This window comes from Gouania willdenowi, chromosome 4 (genome assembly GCF_900634775.1).
Source record: "Gouania willdenowi chromosome 4, fGouWil2.1, whole genome shotgun sequence".
Lineage (NCBI taxonomy): Eukaryota > Metazoa > Chordata > Actinopteri > Blenniiformes > Gobiesocidae > Gouania > Gouania willdenowi.
Genome location: NC_041047.1, coordinates 3,107,362 through 3,131,346, shown reverse-complemented (window position 1 = coordinate 3,131,346; position 23,985 = coordinate 3,107,362). Strand labels below are relative to the sequence as shown.

At 37.1% G+C, this 23,985-nt stretch overlaps 1 protein-coding gene across 1 annotated transcript in view; it reads left to right on the top strand.

Annotated features, from left to right (window-relative positions):
• The window catches only part of slc22a23 (solute carrier family 22 member 23), a 24,036-nt gene extending 2,301 nt beyond the window's left edge, over positions 1-21,735 (top strand). Inside the window, exons 2-10 of the mRNA XM_028444515.1 lie at positions 3,730-3,833; positions 5,213-5,367; positions 14,704-14,890; positions 16,211-16,338; positions 16,803-16,905; positions 17,006-17,232; positions 18,290-18,322; positions 18,390-18,513; positions 20,048-21,735. Coding sequence (XP_028300316.1) covers positions 3,730-3,833; positions 5,213-5,367; positions 14,704-14,890; positions 16,211-16,338; positions 16,803-16,905; positions 17,006-17,232; positions 18,290-18,322; positions 18,390-18,513; positions 20,048-20,468 — 1,482 coding nt within the window. The 3' untranslated portion in view covers positions 20,469-21,735. The remainder of the gene's footprint in view (positions 1-3,729; positions 3,834-5,212; positions 5,368-14,703; positions 14,891-16,210; positions 16,339-16,802; positions 16,906-17,005; positions 17,233-18,289; positions 18,323-18,389; positions 18,514-20,047) is intronic.
• The last annotated feature ends 2,250 nt before the right edge of the window (positions 21,736-23,985 follow it).

Genomic DNA, 23,985 nt, shown 5'->3' with positions numbered 1-23,985 from the left:
GGCGGGGCAAGAGCATCACGTGCTTTGTCAACAAGGCAGAATATTGCAGTGAAGATATGATCAAGGCTTTTGATCCAGAATTTTTCTGGACTTTTTGAAGAGGATGTTTATGGGTTTGATATTTGTTTCTCCAGTGAGTGACCAGGTTGTAACACAGTCAAATATGTATGAAAATATCATTCAGTCTTTGCTGAACTTATTGTGATTTGACTTTATTGTATTAGCAGTGTGTTTAATGTGTTTTTAAAGGTTGAATCCACAGTGACCCCGAGATACTTGAACTCATCAACAATGAACACATTGGATCGATCCAGTTCAATAGATTTTATATGAACATCATTGACACGGTGTTATTTGTATTTAATATTAAGGATGAGTTGGTGAGCCACTGCTGTAGGTCTATGTGAGGGTAGATGATGCCTCCTCAGTTGTTTTAGCAGGAGTAAAAATTACAGCATCATCTGCGTACATTTGCATACTGTACCTGATTGATCAACGCATTGGGCACCGCTGATTTACAACATTTAACTTTAATCTATATTACACATTTTTTGTATGACTTTGGGAAGTTTAGAATCTTAGTAATGTCATTAAATTAGATACAGCCGGAGAAAAGGAAATAGGAATATTATGAAATGAAATGTAAAACATCTGATTGTCACGTGTAAAGATGCAAAGTTGTATAAATGAGTTTAATTTGAGCAGAAATAATTATGCAAACCAATCCAGATAAAGGTGATAGGATGGTCCTAATGGTCTCAGTGTGAAAGCAGCCTTAAGCTAATGAAGGTTAAAGTTGTTTTTTTTCCTTAAAAACGGACAGAATTTTTTCATTTTCAAGATGAGATCAACGTCATCTTCTCATCGCCGTCCACATGACCACACCCCATCTTCATTCTTCTCATCTTCACTGTCTGCTCTCTTTATTTAATACATCCTCATCCTCATCCTCAGCAGAAGCTCCTTTCGTCTTCAAAGTCTTCCTTCCATCTTTCTCCAGCTGCACAGATTTCCATCACAGCGAGTTGACAAGTCGTCCACTGACCTCAATCTGAGGAAGCTGTGCACGTGTGTGTGTGTGTGTGTGTGTGTGTGTACAGCTTGTTGTGTGCTTTTTAATGAAAACGATCCATTTTCATGCACAGCGATGTTGAAAAGTGATGAGTAAACCAAGGCACACTCGGACTGTTACACAACAGCAGCAGCAGCAGCAACACACGCTGCAGGATTTAGCAGCTGCCCCAGAAACCACAGCTGAGTGCAAACACCCCCCACCCCCCCCTCCCCCCTCCTCTGAAACACTGCAGGTCCGAAGCACCTTGTTGTGTCCGAGGCGTTAGCGTTACAGCAGTGTGAAAGGTTTCCACCTGATCTACACTCAACAATAATGAAGGCTGGTAATAGGGATGAACAGTGCGGTGACCCTGAAGTGCAAAGCACGAACACAAAAAATAAAATGCAAACAAAAGACAAAACACAAAGGGGTGGTGGGTGGGGGGGGATCAAAACCAGACATTGCTGATTGGACGAGGCAGCTGTCATTTAGCTTTTGAAAGGGAAGAAATAGTTTGGAGTTTGCTGCTCTGTTACTGTAACTACTTTCCACAGTCGGATCAATACGTGTTTGCTTCACCACTCGGTCAGTTTTTGGTAAAAGAAGCAAAATCGCAAATATTTCCTGTACTGGAAAAGACAGTGGCCTCGTCCAATCAGTGACGTCTCATGACCCTCCCCACGTACCCGCCTCTTCTGGTTTCTTTTTTGTCTTTGCGTTTTTTCTTTTGTGTGTGTGTGTGTGTGTGTGTGTGTGTGTGTGTGTGTGTGTTCTCTCTTTTCCATTCTTTGCACTCCAGGGCCACCGTAGAACAGAGACCCTGAGTCAGCGCTTTAGTTCAACCAGGTCAGCACAGCAGCTTCTTATGGTCATCGTTTAGGTCTTAAAGACCAGTAAAGACCAGTAAAGACCAGTAGACACACACACACACTAACACACACAGCAATAGATCCTATATGATACAATGTGAAGCCAAGGCTAAAATCAGTAATATATGTATTAATCTAAAGTACATTCCTGTGATGAGTTGGTATCATTTCAAATGACATCGTTGATTAAAGGACAAACTTAAATCTATTGATAAGTCATTAAAAATGCAACTTGTTTTTGACAAACTGTAATTATCTCAGTTTTGGTTTTGAGACAAAAAAATATATGAAAAACACACTAAAAATCATAGTGTGTACGTTGATGTGTATTTGTCATTTTTTTCACACAATGTTTACGTGTGTGTAGAGACACGTGTGTCCTTGGCTCAGATTCAGTGATGTGTTCACTGACCCGTGAGCTCAGCGGAAAGTGGAAAACTATCGATTTCTCTTCTTATATTGGACAAACACGCATTCCCTCGCACGCTGCGGTGCACACACAAACACACACACACGCACACGCACACGCACACACACACACACACACATGTTTTCACTAAACCTTAGTTAATGATGATGAAACCAAATGTTTCAGATTTTTCTCTGGATCTAAACCATTATGTAAAGACGTTATATCTAATATCTCAGAAAAAGTCACATGATGTTCTCTGAAGCTGAGTCATGTGACGACTGCACAAAGTTACTGTAACGTGTCCGTCAAACAGAGTTTTTCCACCTGTGTGAAAACTCAGACTTTCTGTTTGTACATTAAGCTCAAACCTGATACATTTGAAGAGTTTTCGTATGTTTCTTACATCAGTCGTTGAAGCCATTGTTTGGTTCCTGATTATTAGAGTTTTTGTGTCGTTTGTTTTCTCATAAACAGTAACTTTGTCCTAAACTTGTGGTGTTTTTCTTTTACAGACTAATAATGGACTGAGACTCATTAACTCACTAACTCATTAACTCACTAACTCACTAACTCACTAACTCATTAACTCACTAACTCATTAACTCATTAACTCATTAACTCACTAACTCATTAACTCATTAACTCATTAACTCACTAACTCACTAACTCACTAACTCATTAACTCACTAACTCACTAACTCACTAACTCATTAACTCATTAACTCATTAACTCACTAACTCATTAACTCATTAACTCACTAACTCACTAACTCATTAACTCATTAACTCATTAACTCATTAACTCATTAACTCATTAACTCACTAACTCACTAACTCATTAACTCACTAACTCATTAACTCACTAACTCACTAACTCACTAACTCACTAACTCATTAACTCATTAACTCATTAACTCACTAACTCATTAACTCATTAACTCACTAACTCACTAACTCATTAACTCATTAACTCATTAACTCACTAACTCACTAACTCATTAACTCATTAACTCATTAACTCACTAACTCACTAACTCATTAACTCATTAACTCATTAACTCACTAACTCATTAACTCATTAACTCATTAACTCATTAACTCACTAACTCACTAACTCATTAACTCATTAACTCATTAACTCACTAACTCATTAACTCACTAACTCACTAACTCATTAACTCATTAACTCACTAACTCATTAACTCATTAACTCACTAACTCATTAACTCACTAACTCACTAACTCACTAACTCACTAACTCACTAACTCATGAAGCTCACTAACTCACTAAGCTCATTAACTCATTAACTCACTAACTCACTACTATTAACTCATTAACTCACTAACTCATTAACTCATTAACTCATACTGACTCTCTTCTCTTTCTGTTTCAGTGGAACCTGGTGTGTGACTCGGCCTGGAAGGTCCACATCGCTAAGTTCTCTCTGCTGGTCGGATCCATATTTGGGTATCTGGTGATGGGTGTCATGGCCGACTGGTACGTTACTATCTCTGCTCATACTGTAGGAATAATATCCACTCATATTATATATATATTATAATACCCAACAGATGGACTTTAAGCTTAGAGTTGATCTAGGAAGATAAATGTTTATGTTTTTGTTAATACTACACAATAATTAATTTCTGATTCTGATATCAACCAATACCGATATTCACAGACTTTTCCCACAAACTAAGACAAGGTCACATTGTGGATTTTACTCCAACCCATGATTTTATCACTTTCACTTTGGGAATTTGAACTTAAGTCAAAGTTTCTGTTGTTTTGTATTAAACATAAAAGGCTTTCATAATTTATATACATATCAAAAGTAGAAGTACAAGTAAAAAGTACATCATTCTGATAACTGTACTGAATGACTGCATTTTCTTTGTCCTGTTCATTCTTGTCTTTTCCTCTTTTTGTCTTATTTTGTCCTGTCGAACCTTTTCTTAATTTGTCTCTAATTTTCTATTTGTTCCCTTACTGATTTGTCTCGTTTTGTCCTATCTTTTCTTGTTTTGTCTCATCTTGTCCTGTCTAGCTTTTTCTAAATTTGTCTTGTGTTTTCTATTTTCTCCCTAATTGGTTAATCTTGTTTTGTCCTATCTTGTCATATTCAGTCCCTTTTTTTTCAACCTGTTTATTCATGTTTTGTCCTCTTTTTGTCTCTAACTTGTCCAGTCTTGTCTCGTCTTAATTTGTCTCGTCTTTTCTCTTCTTCTCTATTTTCTTTCTTCTTAGTTTGTCTTATCTTGTCCTGTCTCGTCCCCTTTTCTTGTCTCATTTATTCACGTCTTGTCTTATTTTCTCTCCTCTTGTTTCATCTTGTCTCTTCTTAACTTGTCCTGCTTTGTCTTGTCTTATCTTGTATCATTTCTTAAATGGTCTTGTCTTTACTTGTCTATTTGCTCCCATGTTAATCCCTTTTTCTTGTCTTATCTATTTGTGTCTTGTCTTTTTTTATCTCTAACTTGTGTCTAGTCTCTTTTTATTTTGTCTCGTCTTGTCTTAACTACAGTTATCAAACTGATTCTTTGTTGTCATTGGTAGATAAAAAGTAACGAGTACTTCAGGTGCTTCTGGGAAACGTAGTGAGTAGAGTTTAAATGAAGCAGTAGAAAAGTAACTAAGTATTTCTCTGCTAAATAAAAGGCTTTCCACTGGGTTCACTGGGTTCATCTGAGGGCCATCGTGGGAAAAAACAGTCCCTGCATTGTGTTTGGGATCAGTAACCGTGGTAACCATGTAACCACGACGTGACCCACTGACCCTCAGAGCCCTAGCCGTGTCATTCAGGGTTACTTTCACCCCAACGCTCTCCCCTCCTCACCCCCAGCCTCTCTCTCCCTGTGTGGGTGTGTCTCCCCCAGGTTTGGTCGACACCCAGTTCTGATCCTGTCCGTTCTCTTTATGCTGGTGTTTGGACTCAGCGTGGCTTTCTCTGTTAACGCCACCATGTTCAGCACGCTGCGCTTCTTTGAGGGGTTCTGCTTGGCGGGCCTGGCTCTGTCCCTCTACGTCCTCAGTAAGTGCCACAAACCCATGTTGACAACATGCTCCCATATGAAGGCTTTCCAAACCATAAACAAAAGTATTCACACAAAAAATACCAATATAATCACAACAATACATAATGATACGATCAACATCAAACTGCTTAAAGTAGGGTGACCACATCTGGATTTACCCCAACATGTCCGTCCGGCTGGATTTTATAAGCAGATGAAAATGTCCAGGTTTCCCAGGGACCCTGAACGCATCTCGGAGAACCAGTTAATTTAAAAGACCATAACTTATCTAATATTTACTCTATCAGAGAAATTCCAGCAGTTTCTGAAAGTTAATGAGTTGCTCTTTACAGCTAATATGGTTCATTATGATCATTTTACTCACACGTGATGGATTCATGAAAGACGTCGCAGAGAGAAGACAAAGATTAAAAGAGACAAAATACCAGTGGATTTAATTATAAAATAGAGGTAAAACCTCCATGAAGGTTCAGAGAAACTTATTCTATAGGAAGTTATGGTCACAGTTATTTATTGAGGTGTATATTTAATGATTATTTAATGTATTGTTTCCTCTTCCTCCCCTGATGAACTGGTCTCACCTGCATTCTGAACTCACTAGTCACTGTCAAGCCACGTTCTGTTTTCTTTACCCGTTCCTCCACTTGGTTTACCCCCGAACTACGCACCCTGAAATCTAAAGGTCGTCAGCTCGAGTCTTTACAGGAAATCTGGTCTCACTGTTCACAAAGACTATGTACAGCTCATTTATCTCATTACGTTACTCCATCTCTAATGCTAAATTCATATCAGTAATTATTCACTCCTCCCTGTCCACTGGAATCGTCCCCTCTCTCTTTAAATCTGCAGTCATCACCCTATTCTGTAAAAAAAGACCCTCAGGTCTTCATCCATCTCACTGTACCCACTGTCCACCTCAGTACCAAGGGGAGTACGAGTGTGACGGTATCTCGATACGGCGATATATCGCAATATTTTTCGCACGATCGCGCTAAGTATTGATTTTTTTTTCACTAAAATGTGCAGGTACGTCTTCACATAAATGTTGTCATTGTTTGTTGAAGGAAGTAATATATTGTTTACTGTAATATTTCACTATACTGGTGTCACTGGTAATAAAGACCCTATTTATTGTTTACATAAAGCATTATTAGAGATACTTATTAGTTTACATTGGTATGTTGACACTTATTTACAGAAATGTTGCACTAAAATAGTGTCACTGTTCATAGGACACTTTTTCAATTTATTGTTTTTCAGAAATATCAAATAGAAATAGTATTTTTTCACTTAATCGTTTTTTTTTCTTATGTCATAGATTATCATAGATTGATTTCTGACCAATATATCAATAATCGCAGTATTGTCATATCGTGAGATAATCGTTATCGTGAGCTTTGTATCGCGTATCGTATCGTGAGGTACCCAGAGGTTCCCACCCCTAATGGGGAGCAGAGCTTTCAGTCGCTCTGCTCCCAAAGTCTGGAACCTTGAAAGGCGCTTTTAAATAAAATGAATTATCATTATTATTATTATTGTTAACAATAGAGAGATTTTAAGAAGGTTTATATGATCTTTTTTAAGGACAGATCATTATAATGCATAATAAATGTGATTAACTTCAGTCACCACTGATTCCAGATTGTTTTTAATTCTTTGTTGTAAAGAGATAAATTCATTGTTAAACTTTATGGACAATAACAACTTATTTATCTACTATTTTGCCGTTACAAGGTAGATTTGAGGAAACGTAGAGTACTTTGAGTATGAAGAGCTCGGCCCAAGTTTCCTCTTTTTTGAAAATGAAAATATGGTTACCCTAATATATATATACTGTATATATATATACTGTGTATATATATATAGTAAATATATATACTGTATGTATGTATATATTTTAAAGGCGTCTTTACAGTTTTGTTCTTTGCAATGTCCTGTTTGACACACTGAGCTAGCTTAGTGTTGGACTTCGGGGTCACTAAATGTGATGTCTTCCTATTGAGACTGAGGTTAGCTTAGCATGTAGCGGCACTGGCTATGTAGGGTCAAAGGGTAAAAAGTAGCGGCCTATGTCATCAGGTCAATTTATCATCTCGGGTTTGCTTTAGCATTAGCATTAGCACCTGCTATCCTAAACTGATGTGTCCATAGAGCGAACTAGCCACATGAAACATACACAACTTTTAGCAACGTTAGCATTAGCTCATGTTATTGTCAGCATTGGTGAGCGCTAACCTTTCCCTTTCTAATCCATGTTTCTGTTTTCGGCTTGTTCAGCTTATTTCACATCGTTACAAATGTTGCTTATTGGTGGTCGTGTGAAGAAAAGTAGGAGGTCATTCTTGTCTTTTATTGACTCTGTTTCTTTCCACTGGGACAAAGCTGCTGTGTTGTTGTTCGTCTCGCTCACCCTGCTCTGGCCTCCACACTCGTCCTCCGTGGCTCGATGGTCAGATTAGTCACAGACTGGTTGTGAAAGTGGGACAGACTTCAAGCTCATGTTTTGTGGGGCTCAGCGGGAATCGCTCCTAAATCTCCACTTAAGTGGTCTTTAAAACAAACGGATGCCCTCTGTGGACCCCAGGCCCGTGGATTAATAACACAAATCATGTTGTTTACGTCACTTTCAAATCCACGTCACTGGGATTGAGAAACAGGGGGAATAACGTTGGAAAATGGAGTATGATTTAAAACTCAATATATGCTCATCATGTAAATATATCCTATCTGCAGATTACATTTTTAACTAGACTTCAGTTTAGGATTTAATTTAAAAAATGTTTCAAAAAAAGTCTCATCCATAATCCATTTGTTTGAAAAACCAACCAGTGCTGCCAGTTTGAGAGCACTGGTTTAGAGTCCTATCAAAATAAAAATACATGTTTTTTGTTTTGCATGTGGCAATAAAGAAATAAAAGAGTAATATTACATACAATTATGACAGGTCTGCTTCATTTGTTTATTTTTAAATGACTTATTATTATTATTAATCTATTATTTAACATTTCTATATTTACATTTAGTTTTACAGTTATATTCATTCAATATTGACATTATTGATAATATTGATTCATTCATCATTTTTAATCAGAAATCCAAAATCCTGTATTTTTTCTCAATTTTTTTCACAAAATGTCATCAAATGAAATCACAAACTCAAGTAAATATCCTGCAGGGACTGATATCTGTCACTTATTTCTTTGATATTATTGGTGCCTTAAAAACTGTATCTATTATTAATATGTGGAAGTAAGTTTTTAGGTGATTGAGTTCCCTTAAAAGCTACAGTCTCACATTTTAAACTGTGAATATGTGCTGAATAATTCAAAGTATCTAAAGTTTTACTGTAACTAAAGCGTTCTGCTCCAAACTGGGTCAACATGAGATGCATCTGTCGCAGCTGCACATGGTAACACTGTGTCTGCGTTGCTACACAAGGTTAGCTCTTCCATCAGGACGCAGACCTGCAGTCGCTGGCTTATCATGACTCAGCAGGAATGCTGCTGTTATGCTGTGACCTTGTTGTTCTCCCTCAGGCTGCTGCACCACAGTTATTTCATTAATTATCTCCTTCTTATGAGGGTCTGGATGTTTCTGTAGCGTTGTTAAAGACAAAGAAAAGCCAACAATCCTCTCCTCATGCCTCGTCTCATCCCTCAGGGACAGAAGTGTCGTTTCCCAGACCTGAACGTCTGAATAACTCGTCTCGTGCCGTCAAAAGGTCGAGGTTTTCTCATGATTATCATTTAAACAGACACAAAAATAACCACAGCAGGACCAAAACATGGAAGTTTTAAGGGAGACAATTCATTATTTTGTTCAATTTAAAGAACAAAGACTCATTTTCCAGCTTTTACCGCAGATTGTTGCTCAGTTTATCTTTTCGTTTCCTTTAAAGTGACACCAACTCATCCCATGAATGCACTTTAAATCAGACATGGCTCATTCTTCTTTTTTAAGCTAATGGTGCCACCTCTATAGTGTAGCTACTTGGAGAACGTAGTGAGTTAAGTTTACACGACAACTTTTTGCTTCTGTTTCCAAAAAATTCCATATTCACACGACAACGTTTTCAAAACTATCTTTGTTTACATGCCAGGTCAATAGATGGAGGTGTGATTTAGCAATCAACCAAAATAATTGCATGTGCAGAGACACACAAGTAAGAGTAAAGTTAGACCTGACCCATAGGTGGAGTTTGACATTCTTACCAGGGGGGGCAAACATTTAAAAAAATAATTAAATATGTATTAAATATGTAGAATGTCTCGAGACTCACGCCAACCACGTGTGTAACATAAACAATAATGCAAAAACGATAACATCATTTATATTGTTGAATGCAAAACACTGCGTTGACGCATCGTTTAATGTTGTAAATTCATTGCTTTCTGCTTCATTTTTTGCTCTAGTACTATAATATGAACTGCTGAAATCCAAAATACATCTTGAAATGTTCAGCACTTCCTGTAACTTAAAGAATGAGTGAGTAAAGTAGCTTCAATTAAGCAGTGTTATTATTAATGATGTTCTATATGATATATCATTCAACAGATACACTTTAACATGGAGGGATAGACTTACTGCAGTTGTAAATCACGAAGTTAGACACAGGTAGGAGAGACACATATGGATTAAAAGCATTTAAAAGTCCAACAACGTAGATTATGGCACCAAACGTAACTCTGCTGAACGCTGAATGTATGCACACTCCTGGCGGCCAGTGGACACCAGTTTTGTCAAGGAGGGGCCTTGATCTCAGTTCCAGTCGCTTGTTTTTCTTGGTGCATCACTACAAACAACAGACTAGTGAGTCTACAGAGCACCCACGGTGTCCGCCATGTTGTAAACAAAGAAGTGAGCTGCTACGGGAAGCAGGAGGGTCAAATGTCATCAGCTGCTGGTCCTTTAAAACTGTTTTTACTTGGCTTTATTTTGTGAATCTTTCAATTTTATAATTTCCTAGTCACTGTTTTCAGCACTAAAAATATGTGTATATTATATTCAAAGTTGGTAAAATTGTAATGAAAACTTATCACCCCTCCCCCCATAAATGCCCTGAACCTGAATAATGCCGATCTCTCTTTAATCCTGAACCCATCGCGTGCACATGCAGGATGACCTGAGACGAGTTTCTTTAATAACTCAGCTTTATTTACGAGTCGATTGTTCAACATCCAACTATAAACAAGACAAACAGCTTCATGTGATGCTACGTAGCGGTTTATTGCTGCTGTAAAGCATGTGTAACACTGCTATAACACACACATATGTGACACACAGTCATTTTTATAACATCATGTATTCATGTACCAGAGGACTGCCTCCATTCCCCTCCCCTGAGTCTCTCTCACTTTAATCTAAACACATCACCTGACTGTTCATTCACACCGTGCAGCATCTGAGTCGAGTCCAACCACAATCTATGTTAAAAAGATAGAAATTAAGCCTGACCCCAGGTTTGGGCAAATACTGTATATAAAGCTCTGAGTAGGAGAGCAGCTCTGTGATTGGTGCAGGAATGAAATACGTCTCCTCTGATCCAAGTGATGGTGACGTAAATCAACACTTTGATGGAGATGTTCAGTTAAATTCCAAAGACTGAAGCTCTACTCTTACTTGTGTTCAGAAGAAATGTCTCTGCGCATTCGCTTATTATTATCCCGCGCCACAAACATAGGTAGGTTTGAGGTCCGTCTGTCCCAGTTAAGGGGGACAGCTTTTCTCAGAAACTGTTTAAGATAGGCTAACCAAATTCAGTGTGTGGCTTCAGGGTATCAATGCCTCCATGGAGTTCGAAAATGAGAAGCGTGCAATTATTTTTTTCTGGAGTTACTGCCCTTCTTCCGTTTTTTTTTTTTTTTTTTTTTTTTAACTGTTCGTGGCATCTTCAAAGGGAAAAGCTTTTCTCAGAAACTGTGTAAGATAGGATACACAAATTTGGTATGTGGCTTCATGGTATCAATACCTTGATGGAGTTCGAAAATGAGAAGCGCGCAATTATTTTTTGCATTGTGATTGCCCTTCAAATCCATTTAGGAAAAGGTTGTGAGTCATAATGACAACCACTCTGGCGGGGGATGTTCATGACTATGTCTTCTTGTTTTGGTTTATTGCAAAACTCCACCTCCATCTATTGGCCTGGCATGTATACTACATTTTTTTTTATTTATGCTTCCCGTGGTCTCATGTAAACAGAGATCATTTTGAAAACGTTGCCGTGTCAATGCGGAACTTTTTGTAAACAAAACATTGTGTACACTGGGCCTGAGACAAGACCAAGACCACCTAAATACCAGTATTGAGTACTACAACACTACTGATTTATCTAAAAGCTCATTTCAATCTGTAATGTGAAAAAAAGCAACATTTGGCAAACATGGATGAAGCCCAAAGGGAGGAACGAGGAAACAGAAGCTCCATCTGTGTCGGGGGAGTTGGATCCCACTGACTCTAGTGGGACGTCAATGGACTCAAACACACACATGATGGAAAGGAGCTTTTGTTCCAGCTGAGTCAGAGAATGGCTCTTATTGTGCTGCTGATGTCCCTCCATCACACACAAAGAAACCCCCCCACCCTCATCCTCCACCAAGCACTTCACATCTGAAAAGGCTCCAAATTTACTTTCCACATTAGTCCTCGTTTGTTTGACCATCATCATCATCATTTGTTGGAGAAATTAGTGTTTTACAGTAAATTATGTCACTCTTCCTTGAAAACAACAAGGCCTTTACTATGATACAACATTTTTATCTGTAAACTCAAAAAACTAATGAAGAAAGAGCTGTCTTAGTGCGTTTCAAAGGCAAATGTTAACTGTCACAGCTTTGCTCACAGATGGCTGCAGGTATTGTTAGTTATTTTTTTTGAAAGAATAATATTTCCTCTTTTTTTATCTTTTGCTCTCCGTCGATCTTCTCTTCATATTTTTCCAACAACATTAACTTTCTCACAGACGGCCCCTAGTCTGCACACACAATAGCCTTCATTTATCAACCTTTGCGTGAAATCGGGTACAAATTCAAGTTCACATTGTGTCGTATGACAGGATGTGTGATTTTTCAAACATTGGCATCTGTATGTTCCGTTCTCCTGTTTGGGAGGCCCCGCCCACTGAGGTCAAACAAGAAAAGAAGCTTTTTCAAGATTGAAATCTTCATCAACGTGTGAAAACTGGACTTAAAGAAGCTCATTTAAACGCTCTTTGGAAGAGAATCAGCGACCGAGCAGGTGACGTCTGCCCCCCCGTGTGCACTGAGAACAACTTCACTACAGAGATTCTGGAGACACACACGCAATTATGATGTTTATATCAGCCTCAGTCTGCACGCTTTAGGCAATAAATATCACATTAAAATAAATTCATGAAAAAAAAAAGGAATGTCCCTCCAATTTCACCTATAATTCATCACATTATTGATTAAATAGTGTAATACATTTGTAACATTTTTAAAAGTATGAAAGAGCACAAATCTGAATGTATGAATGGTTGATAAATAAGGGCTAAAGTGTTTATAGATGGACAACATTTATCACAGCGGGGCCACAAAAATGTGATTCTATCTCATCTGAGGGTCATTATCATTAACATTCATGTCAACATTATAATAATGACCAATCTGATCAATAATACAGGAAAGAGCAAATAGTTTGTGTATTTGTTTTGTCTATTTTTCTCTAATTTTTATATTTTTGTTGTTGTTTCGTAAGATATTGGATTCATTTTGTGTATTTTTGTACGTTTCGTAATAAAGTGGGCTTTTTGAAAATGAAATGAATTTTGTTTTAATAATGTGTTCTGAATGTGTGTGTTTGCTTATGCTCAAATAACAGCTGATGTTGGTTTAATAATTACAAAGGGTTTGTGTGTTAGCTTTGTATATTTTTTCTCTAATTTATTGTTTTTTGTTGTAGATTTGGAGTAATTTTTATATTTTGTTGTTGTTTTGTGTGTTTTTGGAGTCATTTTCGTGTATTTTGGTTGTCATCTTGTAGTTTTATGCTGTCATTGTGTGTGTTTTTGTTGTTGTTTTGTATCTTATTTTCTAATTTTGTGTTTTTTTATTGTTGTTGGGTAATTTCGTACATTTGTTTTTGGCGTTTTGTGTGTTTTTGGAGCTATTTTTACTACTGTCCCATGTCTAATAAAGTATAAAATCAGGGATATTTGACTTAAAATAAGCAAAAGCATCAGCCCAACAGAAGAATCTTAAAAAACAACAAAAACTAACTTGTACGAAGAAATACCTTATCAGGAAATAAATGAATGAAACTTTCTCGCTGGTGTTTTTATCGTCATTCCTCGTGTGAATGGAGGGATTTTCTCTGTGGGGAACAAAACCCTTCCTCCTCTTCATCACAATAAGAAGTGTCAGTGCAGGTTAGTGAGAATCATCCCCCGCCTCCCACAAAGCTCACCTTCAAAGGACACGACCACATGGTCCAGGCCATCTGGAACGTACCATGTGATGGAGCCGTAGGGGGGAAATAAAGATACATTGTTTTAAAACACCCAACGTGTCTATAACAACAACTGTCTGTGCTTTAGATACCAAAAATATGTTAAATAAACTTCAAATAACTATTTTTCTTTAACTCAACGACCATGTTTGACCACGTCAACGAAGGGAAAATATCACCAATAATATTATTTTATAAATAATAATAGTTTTTATCCACAAGTCGAAATAATTCAAGGTTAGATCTCATTTCACAGCTTTTATTCATTCATTTATGCAGGATTACTTATCAGTGAGGTATATACAACGACTAATAAAGCTACTATTATGTATTTATTTATTTATTATGCTTAAAAACGCAAATACCGTCACACAATTTAATAATTTAGCTTTTTAACTTTACTATATTTTATTTGTTTCCTATTGAATGTCTTTATTACATTTAATTCTATTATAATGTATGTTTTTTCTTCTGTTGTAATGTGCTGTTATCTAGCTCCCCCTATGGATAGAGCATGTAACTGCAGGATTTAATGTCAAACTAATAGATTTTATCAATATTTCTGATGTCAGCTCTATTTGTTTAAATATTTGCCTAAAAATGTAAAATTAATGAAATATCAGACTTAGATGGAAGCACTTGTTAACTTTGTCATTTTTGAGTATTTTAGCTGTCGACTTTTAGACATTGTGTATTTTTGATGATATACACAAAATATAATATTTTGTGTGTCTTGAGTCATTTTCTATATTTCACTGTTATTTTGTTGTCATTTTGAGGACTTGCTTCTGGTTTTGTAGATTGTGCTTATTAAATAATTTGAATAAACGTGGAAATGGAGGTAAAAAATAAGTTCTTCTTCTTCTCAGGGATTGAGCTTTGTCTGCCAGCCTGGAGGTTTTCCATGACGATGGTGGCCAGTTTTCTGATGGTGGGCGGGCAGCTCCTGATGCCAGGGGTGGCCGCGCTGTGCCGCCATTGGCCGGATCGAGACGATTGGCAGGTTCTGCAGATCGTCATCATCAGCCCCTTCGTTCTCATGCTGCCCTACGTGTGGTGAGTTTTCCCCTCCCTCATTCTGTGTTCCTTTGTGTATTATTGTCATTTTTTAGTACATTTTTGTTGTACTTTTGTGCTTTTCTTTTCATTTTTTGTGTTTCTGGAGTCATATGGTTCATAATTTTGTTTATTTTGTAGTCATTTTGTGCATCTTCCTGTTGTTTTGTGTATTCTTCTGTCTTTTTGTGTATATTTCTTGTCCTTTTTGAGGAAATTGTTGTATTTCTGTTGTCATTTTGCATGTTTTTCTGTCATTTTGAGTATTTTAGGTGTCAATTTTGAGTCATTTTGTGTATTTTTGTTGTCATTTTGTCTATTATTGTCATTTTTGAGTACAGTTCAGTATTTTTGTTGTCATTTTGTGGAGTCATCTGGTATATCATTTTGTACATTTTCCTGTTTTTTTTGTGTATTCTTCTGTCATTTTGTGTGTTTTTTAACTTCATTGTTTTTGTTGTCACTTTGTGTCTTGAGTCATTTTCTATATTTATCTTGTGTATTTGTGTACACCTCGAATACGTCATATTTACGCAAAGGGTAGCAATTAGTTCTATATGTAAAGATATATATATATATATATATATTGATATAAAGTTTCCCTATTGTACGTTTTTCAATATTGTTAAGAAATAAAAAGCGGGCAGAAAAAAATCCCTTTTATTATTATGTAATAAATAGTTAATACATTATTTTTTCTGCATAAATTATATTTTTTTAAGGCTTTTTTTAAGAACTTTATTACACCTTCATGAATATGTGTTTTCCCCTTTATAGATAAATAGAAATAAATAAATAAGTAATAAAATCTACAATACATTTCCCAAATTTCACTTCAGCGTTCACCCATTTCCGTTTTGCTTCTGTTTCCTTGTCTCACAGATATTTAAACGTCCATAAATTGTGACAAACATGCTTAATAAGATCAACTATTATTATGAATTTGTATTTCTCGGCTGTATTTGCACCAAGTGTACACGCTGAAATCATGCTAAAGCTGCCACACACACACACACACACACACACACACACACACACACACACACACACACACACACACACACACACACACACACACACACAAAAGAATAAAAACAAAGTGAATATAATTTGTAAAATCAACCTCCAGTAATGTTAAAATTAAGATTTCAACACTAATTTGCATTTTTTTCAACCAATCGCTTTGGTTTTTTAATTCGTATTCATTATAATTGTGTAGAATTGACCTAGTTTTCCTCGTTTTCCTTGAAAACTGAAATGTTTGAGTTAATTATTTATTCTACAAAGTCATATTCTCTCTCTCTCTGTTCCTCACTACAGGATCTTTCCTGAATCTCTGCGCTGGCTGCTGGCCACTCAGCACTACAGGAGATCCAAACCCATGATGCTACGCATCGCCAGGGAAAACCAGGTTGACATGGCAACCGAGACCAGTGGAGTCTTTACTGGTGAGGATGGGATGCCTACACGTTACTTAACACACAAGGCCTGTACTATGAAGCTGGATAAGTACATCCTGATATTTCTCCATTAGTTCCACCAAACCAAACATTCTCTGTCAGAGAGCAGCTGTACTATGAAGCAAGATATAAACACGTTCACTTAAGGGGATTTCAGTGTGCGCTCATGTGAAAGAAGGAGATTGCAGCGTCAGACCAATCACAATCACAGAGAAACTGTGTAGAGCAACGTACGTCACAATTGATGAATAATTCTTTCAAAATATGAAGAATTAAAATCAACAATTCCGACCAAAAACAACATTGTTGCTGCAGAAAAAGCAGGAAGAAAAGAACACAGGCAGGTTTCCATAACACATGGAAATGTGCGAAATCTAAATAGTTCATTAAAACACCGGAATTTAGAAAAAAAAACACTCAAATATTGCTCAAATGTTTTCACGTCTCACTAGAGCTGGAGCAGGAACTTCACAGGAAACCTCAGAGAACTTGCATCGTCAAGATGATGAGCACCAGGAACCTATGGAAGAACATCGTGGTGTTGTGTGTGAACTCGTGAGTGTGGCATCATGTGATCATCTCCTGTGTGGACAGAACCCACAGTAGGAGCTCACCGTGTGTGTGTGTGTGTGTGTGTGTGTGTGTGTGTGTGTAGTCTCACAGGTTATGGCATCCATCACTGCTTCGCCCGTAGTATGATGGACCCTGAGGCCCGGCCCACCGCGCTGTGCCACGCCGACTACTACACTATGGCTGGCATCGCCGTGGCAACGTGCCTGGCTCTGTGTCCAGCCGTGGGTCTGATGGGTCGACGTGGGGGTCTGCTCACCTTCATGATCATCACTGCACTCGCTTCACTACTGCAGCTAGGACTGTTGAACTGTGAGTGATCACAGCACCAATAATAAACATAATCAACATTCACGTCAGCATTACAATAATGACCGACATGAGCATTAACACAGGAAACAAACAGTTTGTGTGCATTTTTGTTGTCATTTTATGTTTTTTAAGTTATTCTGTTTATTTCTGGAGTTGTTTTGTGTTTTTGTTTTCATTTTAAGCATTTTTCTGTCCTTATGTGTATTTTCTTTATAATTTTGTGTGTATTTGTCATCATTTACTGTATTTTTTTGTTCTTTTGTGTATTTTTTGTCAGCCAGTATCACCTTCTGTGTATTCTTGTAGTCATTTTGTAAATTTTCCTGTTCTTTTGTGTATATTTGTCATTTTTTATTAAATTGTTGTATTTCTTGTGTGTTTTTCTGTCATTTTCAGAATTTTAGTTGTCATATTTTGTATTTTTGTTTCTTTTTGGAGTTTTGTTCATTTTATTCATTATTCTCTCCTTATGTGTATTATTCTGTCATTTTGTAGTCATTTTGTGCATAGTCTTTTTTTTTGTGTATTCTTCTAACATTTTGTGTATATTTGTTGTCATTTACTGTATTTTTTTGTGTATTTTTCCTGTCCTTTTGTGTATTATTGTGCTTTTTTTGTCAATTTATGTGTTTCTGGAGTCATCTGGTATGTTTTTTAGTGTGTTTTCCTGTTATTTTGTGTATTATTTCATTTTGTGTCACTTTGTTGTCATTTTTGAGGTGATTGTTGTATTTTTGTTATTTTTTTGTCATTTTGTGTGTTTTAGTTACTATTTTGTGTATTTTTGGTGCTATCTTTATAGTTTTTGTTGTCACTTTGTGTGTCTCGAGTCATTTTCTTTCCACAAAGTCGATCGAAAACGTTCTGTTTTGCTGATATTTATCTGATGCGTATCATGAAGCAGAGGAGCCGTTTGGATCCGTGCGGAGCGTGAAGGTCGCCCTCCTCTTCTTCTGTGACCTTCAGCTCTGCACGTGGTCACATGGTCTCTGCTCTGCTCCTGAGTCAGCACGTCACCCTCTAATAATGTCACGTTTCCTGTTTTTCTCTCTTCCAGTGATCGGGAAGTACAGCCTTCGTCATGACACAGGTACAATGTGATTCCCTCCTTTCTCCTTCTTCTCCCAGTGCTCATTGTTATTCCTTGTTTTCCTCAGTTCTACGGGACACTCTAAACAGGAAGTTCTCCGTGGCGTTCTCCATCATCGGCATGTTCTCGTCTCACGCCGTCAGCACGCTCAGCATTTTCTTCTGCGCAGAAATCACTCCCACGGTCATCAGGTGAGCACGAGGAACCCAACACACACACTGGAATTTATCTTTGAACATCCAACGTATGAATAAAGTATCTATCATCTTTATTATTTATATATATATATATATATATATATATATATATATATATACTATATTAGCCTGTTTCATATGAAATAATCTGTTCAGAATATATTTCAAACTGGGATGGAACAACAATATATTACATTTTAAAATGTCACAGTGCTGCCCCCCACAGGTCAACAAATGAAGTGTGTGTAGACCATAAACAGTGTGTGGAAGTCATAATAATAATAATAATAATAATAATGATGATGAACAGATGCATATATTAGCTGTGTTTCTACTTTCAGACTGGAATGAACAGTCAGAGACACTAAGTTTGTGCAATTTCTTTTTTAAAAAAAGATTTATTTTCATTATATTGAGTTAGTAACTTGAAAATGTCAGAGTTAAAAGTAAATAATATTTTCATGTAATAAATATGAAAAATTAATAAGTAAATAATATATATATATATGTTTTTCCCTTTTCAAAATAAAATGGCGTATTGATTTCATAAACCCAAGTATTGTATCGTGAACTCAGTATATTGCCAGTATAGATCTATAGATCTAGATATGTTCCATGCACAGGTAACCAATAAAAGTGTCTCATTCCCACCTCAACATTCTACAAACCAATGAATGAACAAACATTGTTGATGGAAAACTACGGCTGTAAACATTCGTTTTAACAATGATTTCATTCAAATCACGACTCGTGTATAATATTAATTCATTTAGAACGATTTGATCGGAAACGATTCATTGATTTCATGTTTATGTAAGGGAATTAATGATGGACATAAACAACATTTAACGTCAAATAACACTTCAATTTAAATGAACAGGATATTCACTTTTCTGTATAATCAATACATTTTCAATAAAAATACATATTAGGTTTATTTGACTCTTCTGATTGTTTTTATACATCAAAATAATACAATATTAATATAAATAATGAAGTGTAACCAACATATGTTCAGGTTAAATGAGCAGTGGTTGAACCTTTTAACATCATGGTTATCCTGAGGCTTCTGCAGAGCTAATGCTAACGTGCTAACGCTACATGTGCTGCTGCTGAAGAAGGGCCTGGTAGTGGAATGAATCATTAGATAATTATGGGAAATGCATTAATAAACCTGAAATCATTTGATTCTGAGATTAAAACTGTGACAGAATCTTTAGAAATATGAATCAGCTGTCTGGGTTGCCATGTCTGAAACATGCTGTTGGTTCTGTGCAGAGGTTGGGTCTGGGTTGCCATGTCTGAAACATGCTGTTGGTTCTGTGCAGAGGTTGGGTCTGGGTTGCCATGTCTGAAACATGCTGTTGGTTCTGTGCAGAGGGGGGGTCTGGGTTGCCATGTCTGAAACATGCTGTTGGTTCTGTGCTGAGGGGGGGTCTGGGTTGCCATGTCTGAAACATGCTGTTGGTTCTGTGCAGAGGGGGGGTCTGGGTTGCCATATCTGAAACATGCTGTTGGTTCTGTGCAGAGGGGGGGGTCTGGGTCTGGTTCTGGCCAGCGCCGGCTTCGGGATGCTGACGGCGCCGATCATGGAGCTCCACAACCAGAAAGGCTACTTCCTGCACCATGTGATCTTTGCGTGCTGCACGCTGCTGTGCATCATCTGCCTGCTGCTGCTGCCCGAACCGCGCCACCAGCCGCTCCCTGAGAGCCTGGCCGACGGCGAGACCTTCACCCGCCAAACGCTGCTGCGCCCGGGGGAACAGCACCTCCTGCTGGCCAAGAACGACCGGGACTACGCACGCGTCCACGACACGCCGCTGCACCTCACGGCCACGGGGGGCGCCACCGTGGCCGCCGCCACCGCGCTGGCAGCGGTGCCGGCGTCGTACGCCTTCGCCACGGGGGGCGAAGTGATCGAAAACCGTCCCATAGCTAACGGAGTGTGAACCAAACAGTGTTAAACTGGACTTAAACCACTTAAAAAGCCCCCATATAAGGGGGGGCGTGGTTATGGATCTGTGATTCCTGCAGGGGGCCAAAAACATCCATTCAGATTTCTCATGTTTTCAAGATTTCAATACAAAAAAATATACAAATTAATCTTTTTATCCAGCTACAAAAAAACAAAACAGTTGCCAAATAAGTTTTTATCCAGTTTTGATAACGGAGCTGAATTTTCCCACTAAAGTGGATTATTGTAATCTTTTATTTTTGATGGATGAAGGTAAAACTCAAGATAAATAAAAATAGTCTAATTTTGAATAAAAAATATTATTAATGAAATGAATTAAGATCTACATACTGTTAAATATTTTTTTCCAGGCAAATAAAAACGTTTTATCCCCTTCACATAATAATGATGTAAATTTACAGTATTTAATCAAGCAGGCAACTAAATTTAATTGCAGTGGCATGAAATACATTTTATAAAACTAAAAAAATGAAAAACTATGAAAAAGGATAAAAAATTTTCCTTTTTTTCTGCTAAAAAAAGCTGAATTGAAGAAAATATTTCATGTCGTGGATCTTTCTGCTTTGCTTTAGTTTAATTTAATGTGAGAACAGCTAAAGAGCGCCGACATGTGGTCAGATGCTAAAGACGTTAAAGACAAGCAGGACAGCGTCTCTCTAGGACCAAACCTGAAGGAATAATTGTATTTCCTCCTGAGAAACGAGACCAAAAATAACCCTGTTTTTTATTTCCTGCCTCAGCAGCAACAAAAATAAAACTGTTATTTGGTATTTATCTAATAAATTAACTTCCTCCTTTGTATAGAAACACGTTTAATTTGATCGTAACTACCAAAATATGTGATCTTATGCAGAAGTTTGAATGTAAACAGAGCACTAGCTAGCTGGTTTTTAGATAACTTTTAGCTAAGTGACTCATCAAAACATCTTCCTGTCCATTGCAATTAATAAAACCTGAGAAATTACTGATAAAAACTCAGTATTTACCATTTTATTTTATTTGGGTAGCCCAAACGTGTTAAAGCAGACATGGGCAACATGCGGCTCGTGGACCACAAAAAAGACGACAAAAATAACAGAATGTATAAAACAGGAAGACAACAAATATACACATCTGACAAAACACAAGAGAAATTTACAAAACTAATCATAACAATTATAACAATAACAAATAATTTACAAAATGAAAACTAAAACACAAATTACTCCAAAAAAACTTAAGTATATTAAACCACGACAAAACAGCACAAAAATGACTCTAAAAACACAAAGAAATTACTCTAAAAACACAAGTTGACTCCAAAAACAAGAAGAGTATTAGAAAATGACAACAAGACAACACAAAAATGACTCTAAAAGCAACAAAAACATACATAAGTACTCCACAAACACACAAACTGACCCAAAAACAACAAAAGTATACAAAACCACAAAAATATGACTCCAAAAGCAACAAAATGCACACAAACCCTTTGTAGTTTCCTGTGCTAATGCTCAGATTGGTCATTATTCTAATGCTGACACTAATAATGATCAGATACAAAAACACGTTTGTGTCCCAACTCTGCGTTAAATACAAAGTAACGTCCACTGCTGAGGACAGAATTTAATGGTTCTCAGGAGGAGATACTTCAAGCAAAAATCTGTGCAAAAACTGTCTCAAAAGTATCAATTCTTTTTAAAAATGCATATTTGCAACTGTTTAATCATATTTTCATGTGAGTTCATCCATATTCCTGCAGCATTTCCCATTGGAGCGTTCAAAAAAGCAGCTCAAAAAGTCAAAATCTTAAAAAATAAAAGTGCAAAAAAGTGAATTTTATTAGTAAATGTTGGTCCACTGGAGGGAATCGGTTCTACACCCGATGCAATAACGCAGACACAGAGTTATGGGTGCTTCCCTGATTCAAAGGTGGCTCAGTTTTTAAACTAATGGTCCAATAATCTGAAGGTCTGGTGCAACGTCAGTGATTCCCTTAGCGAGGGAGGAGACAGAGGTCGACAGGCCACGCCTACTGTGGAACAATGTGAAGGAACGTCTGCATCTTTGGGATCTTTGAGCAGCTCTTTTTTGCACTAAACATCAAAGACTCTAAACATCAAAGACACAATCAAAGCATTGGTCGGAGATGCAGGGACAGACTCTAACCACTCTTCTTCGTTCTTTTTTGCATGAAAAGGCACAAATGTTTGTTTTCCTCCCCTCGATGGTAGAATCCTGAGAAGTGTCTATTATTTATGACTGTTTTTATATTTTTCCAGCTTCCATTCCGATCCCAGTGCAGCGCCGCACTTTCTCCTCACACGTGACGTGAGGCTGGTTTTAGTTTTGTATTTAATGACTGTTGAAGGCGTGTGATGGTTGTGACGTGTCGTTGAGCAGCCGGAGACCTCTGCAGACGTTATGTGTAGCGCGTTAAAGTCCAGCTGAGAGCTGAGAGGACCCGAGGGTCTGATGACGCGTCTCAGGATTTATACGCTTGGTTTTTAATTCTTATATTTCCTAAATTTCTAATGAAATCAAAGTTTTTTTTTTCTTTAAATACTTTGTTAGCCCCTCCCACAGCCACTCAGTTTAGAAAAATTACCAATCAGGGTTGCCAGATTGGCAGTTTCTCGTTACCTACTCATCTTGAATCTCACTTTTCTATGAACAAAAACGTAATAAACGCGAGAACAAACAGATTTATTTATATTGTAATAACACGGAACATCATCATTTGTATCTGGCAACGTATTCTTTAATTGCAGAGCAATAGCATCAGATTGCTTCGGTTTATAAGCCAGCTCTGGATCTTTTTATTGGCAGAAAACGTCAAATGGAAAGAATCTGAAAGTGAAACCGGAGCAAAACTGATATTTTTAGGAAAAAAAACATCGGGGTTGCCACATTGGTGCTTTCTCGTATTCTCATTTCAGAACTTCCATTTTTTAGGCAAAAAACAACATTAGTGAAATTAAAAGCTAACTATAATAATTTTAAAAGGCAGCTTTTGTTGCTTTTTGGTCAATATGTAACTTGGTAAGAAGTTTTAGTCAAGAATACCAGAGTTAGAATCTGGCAACGCTGTTATCAAGACATTTTTACTGCTGTGCTTCCTTTGACAGGCCACTTTACATCAAGTGTAAAAAACGTCTTTTCCTGTTAATTTCTGTTGACAGAAAACAGACATACATTTTAGGGTTGCCAGATTGGCGGTTTATCGTATTTGCTAATTTTTTAAATGTGTGGAGGCAAAAAAAAAAAAACCCGCATTCAATGCCAGTAAAATCTTGCTTTGCTTTCAGAGTAAAAAAAGTTATCTGAGATATTTTTATTAAAAGAAAATCAAATTTAAAAAGAAATGCCTGTGTCCGTCAAACTGCCACAAAAAGATTATCTGAACGTGAAATTGCAGATAAATAGGTTGCCAGATTGGTACTCTCTTGTTGTATTCTCATTTTGAAACTAAATGTTTTAAGGCATTAATGTAAACACTAGTTAAATCTTGT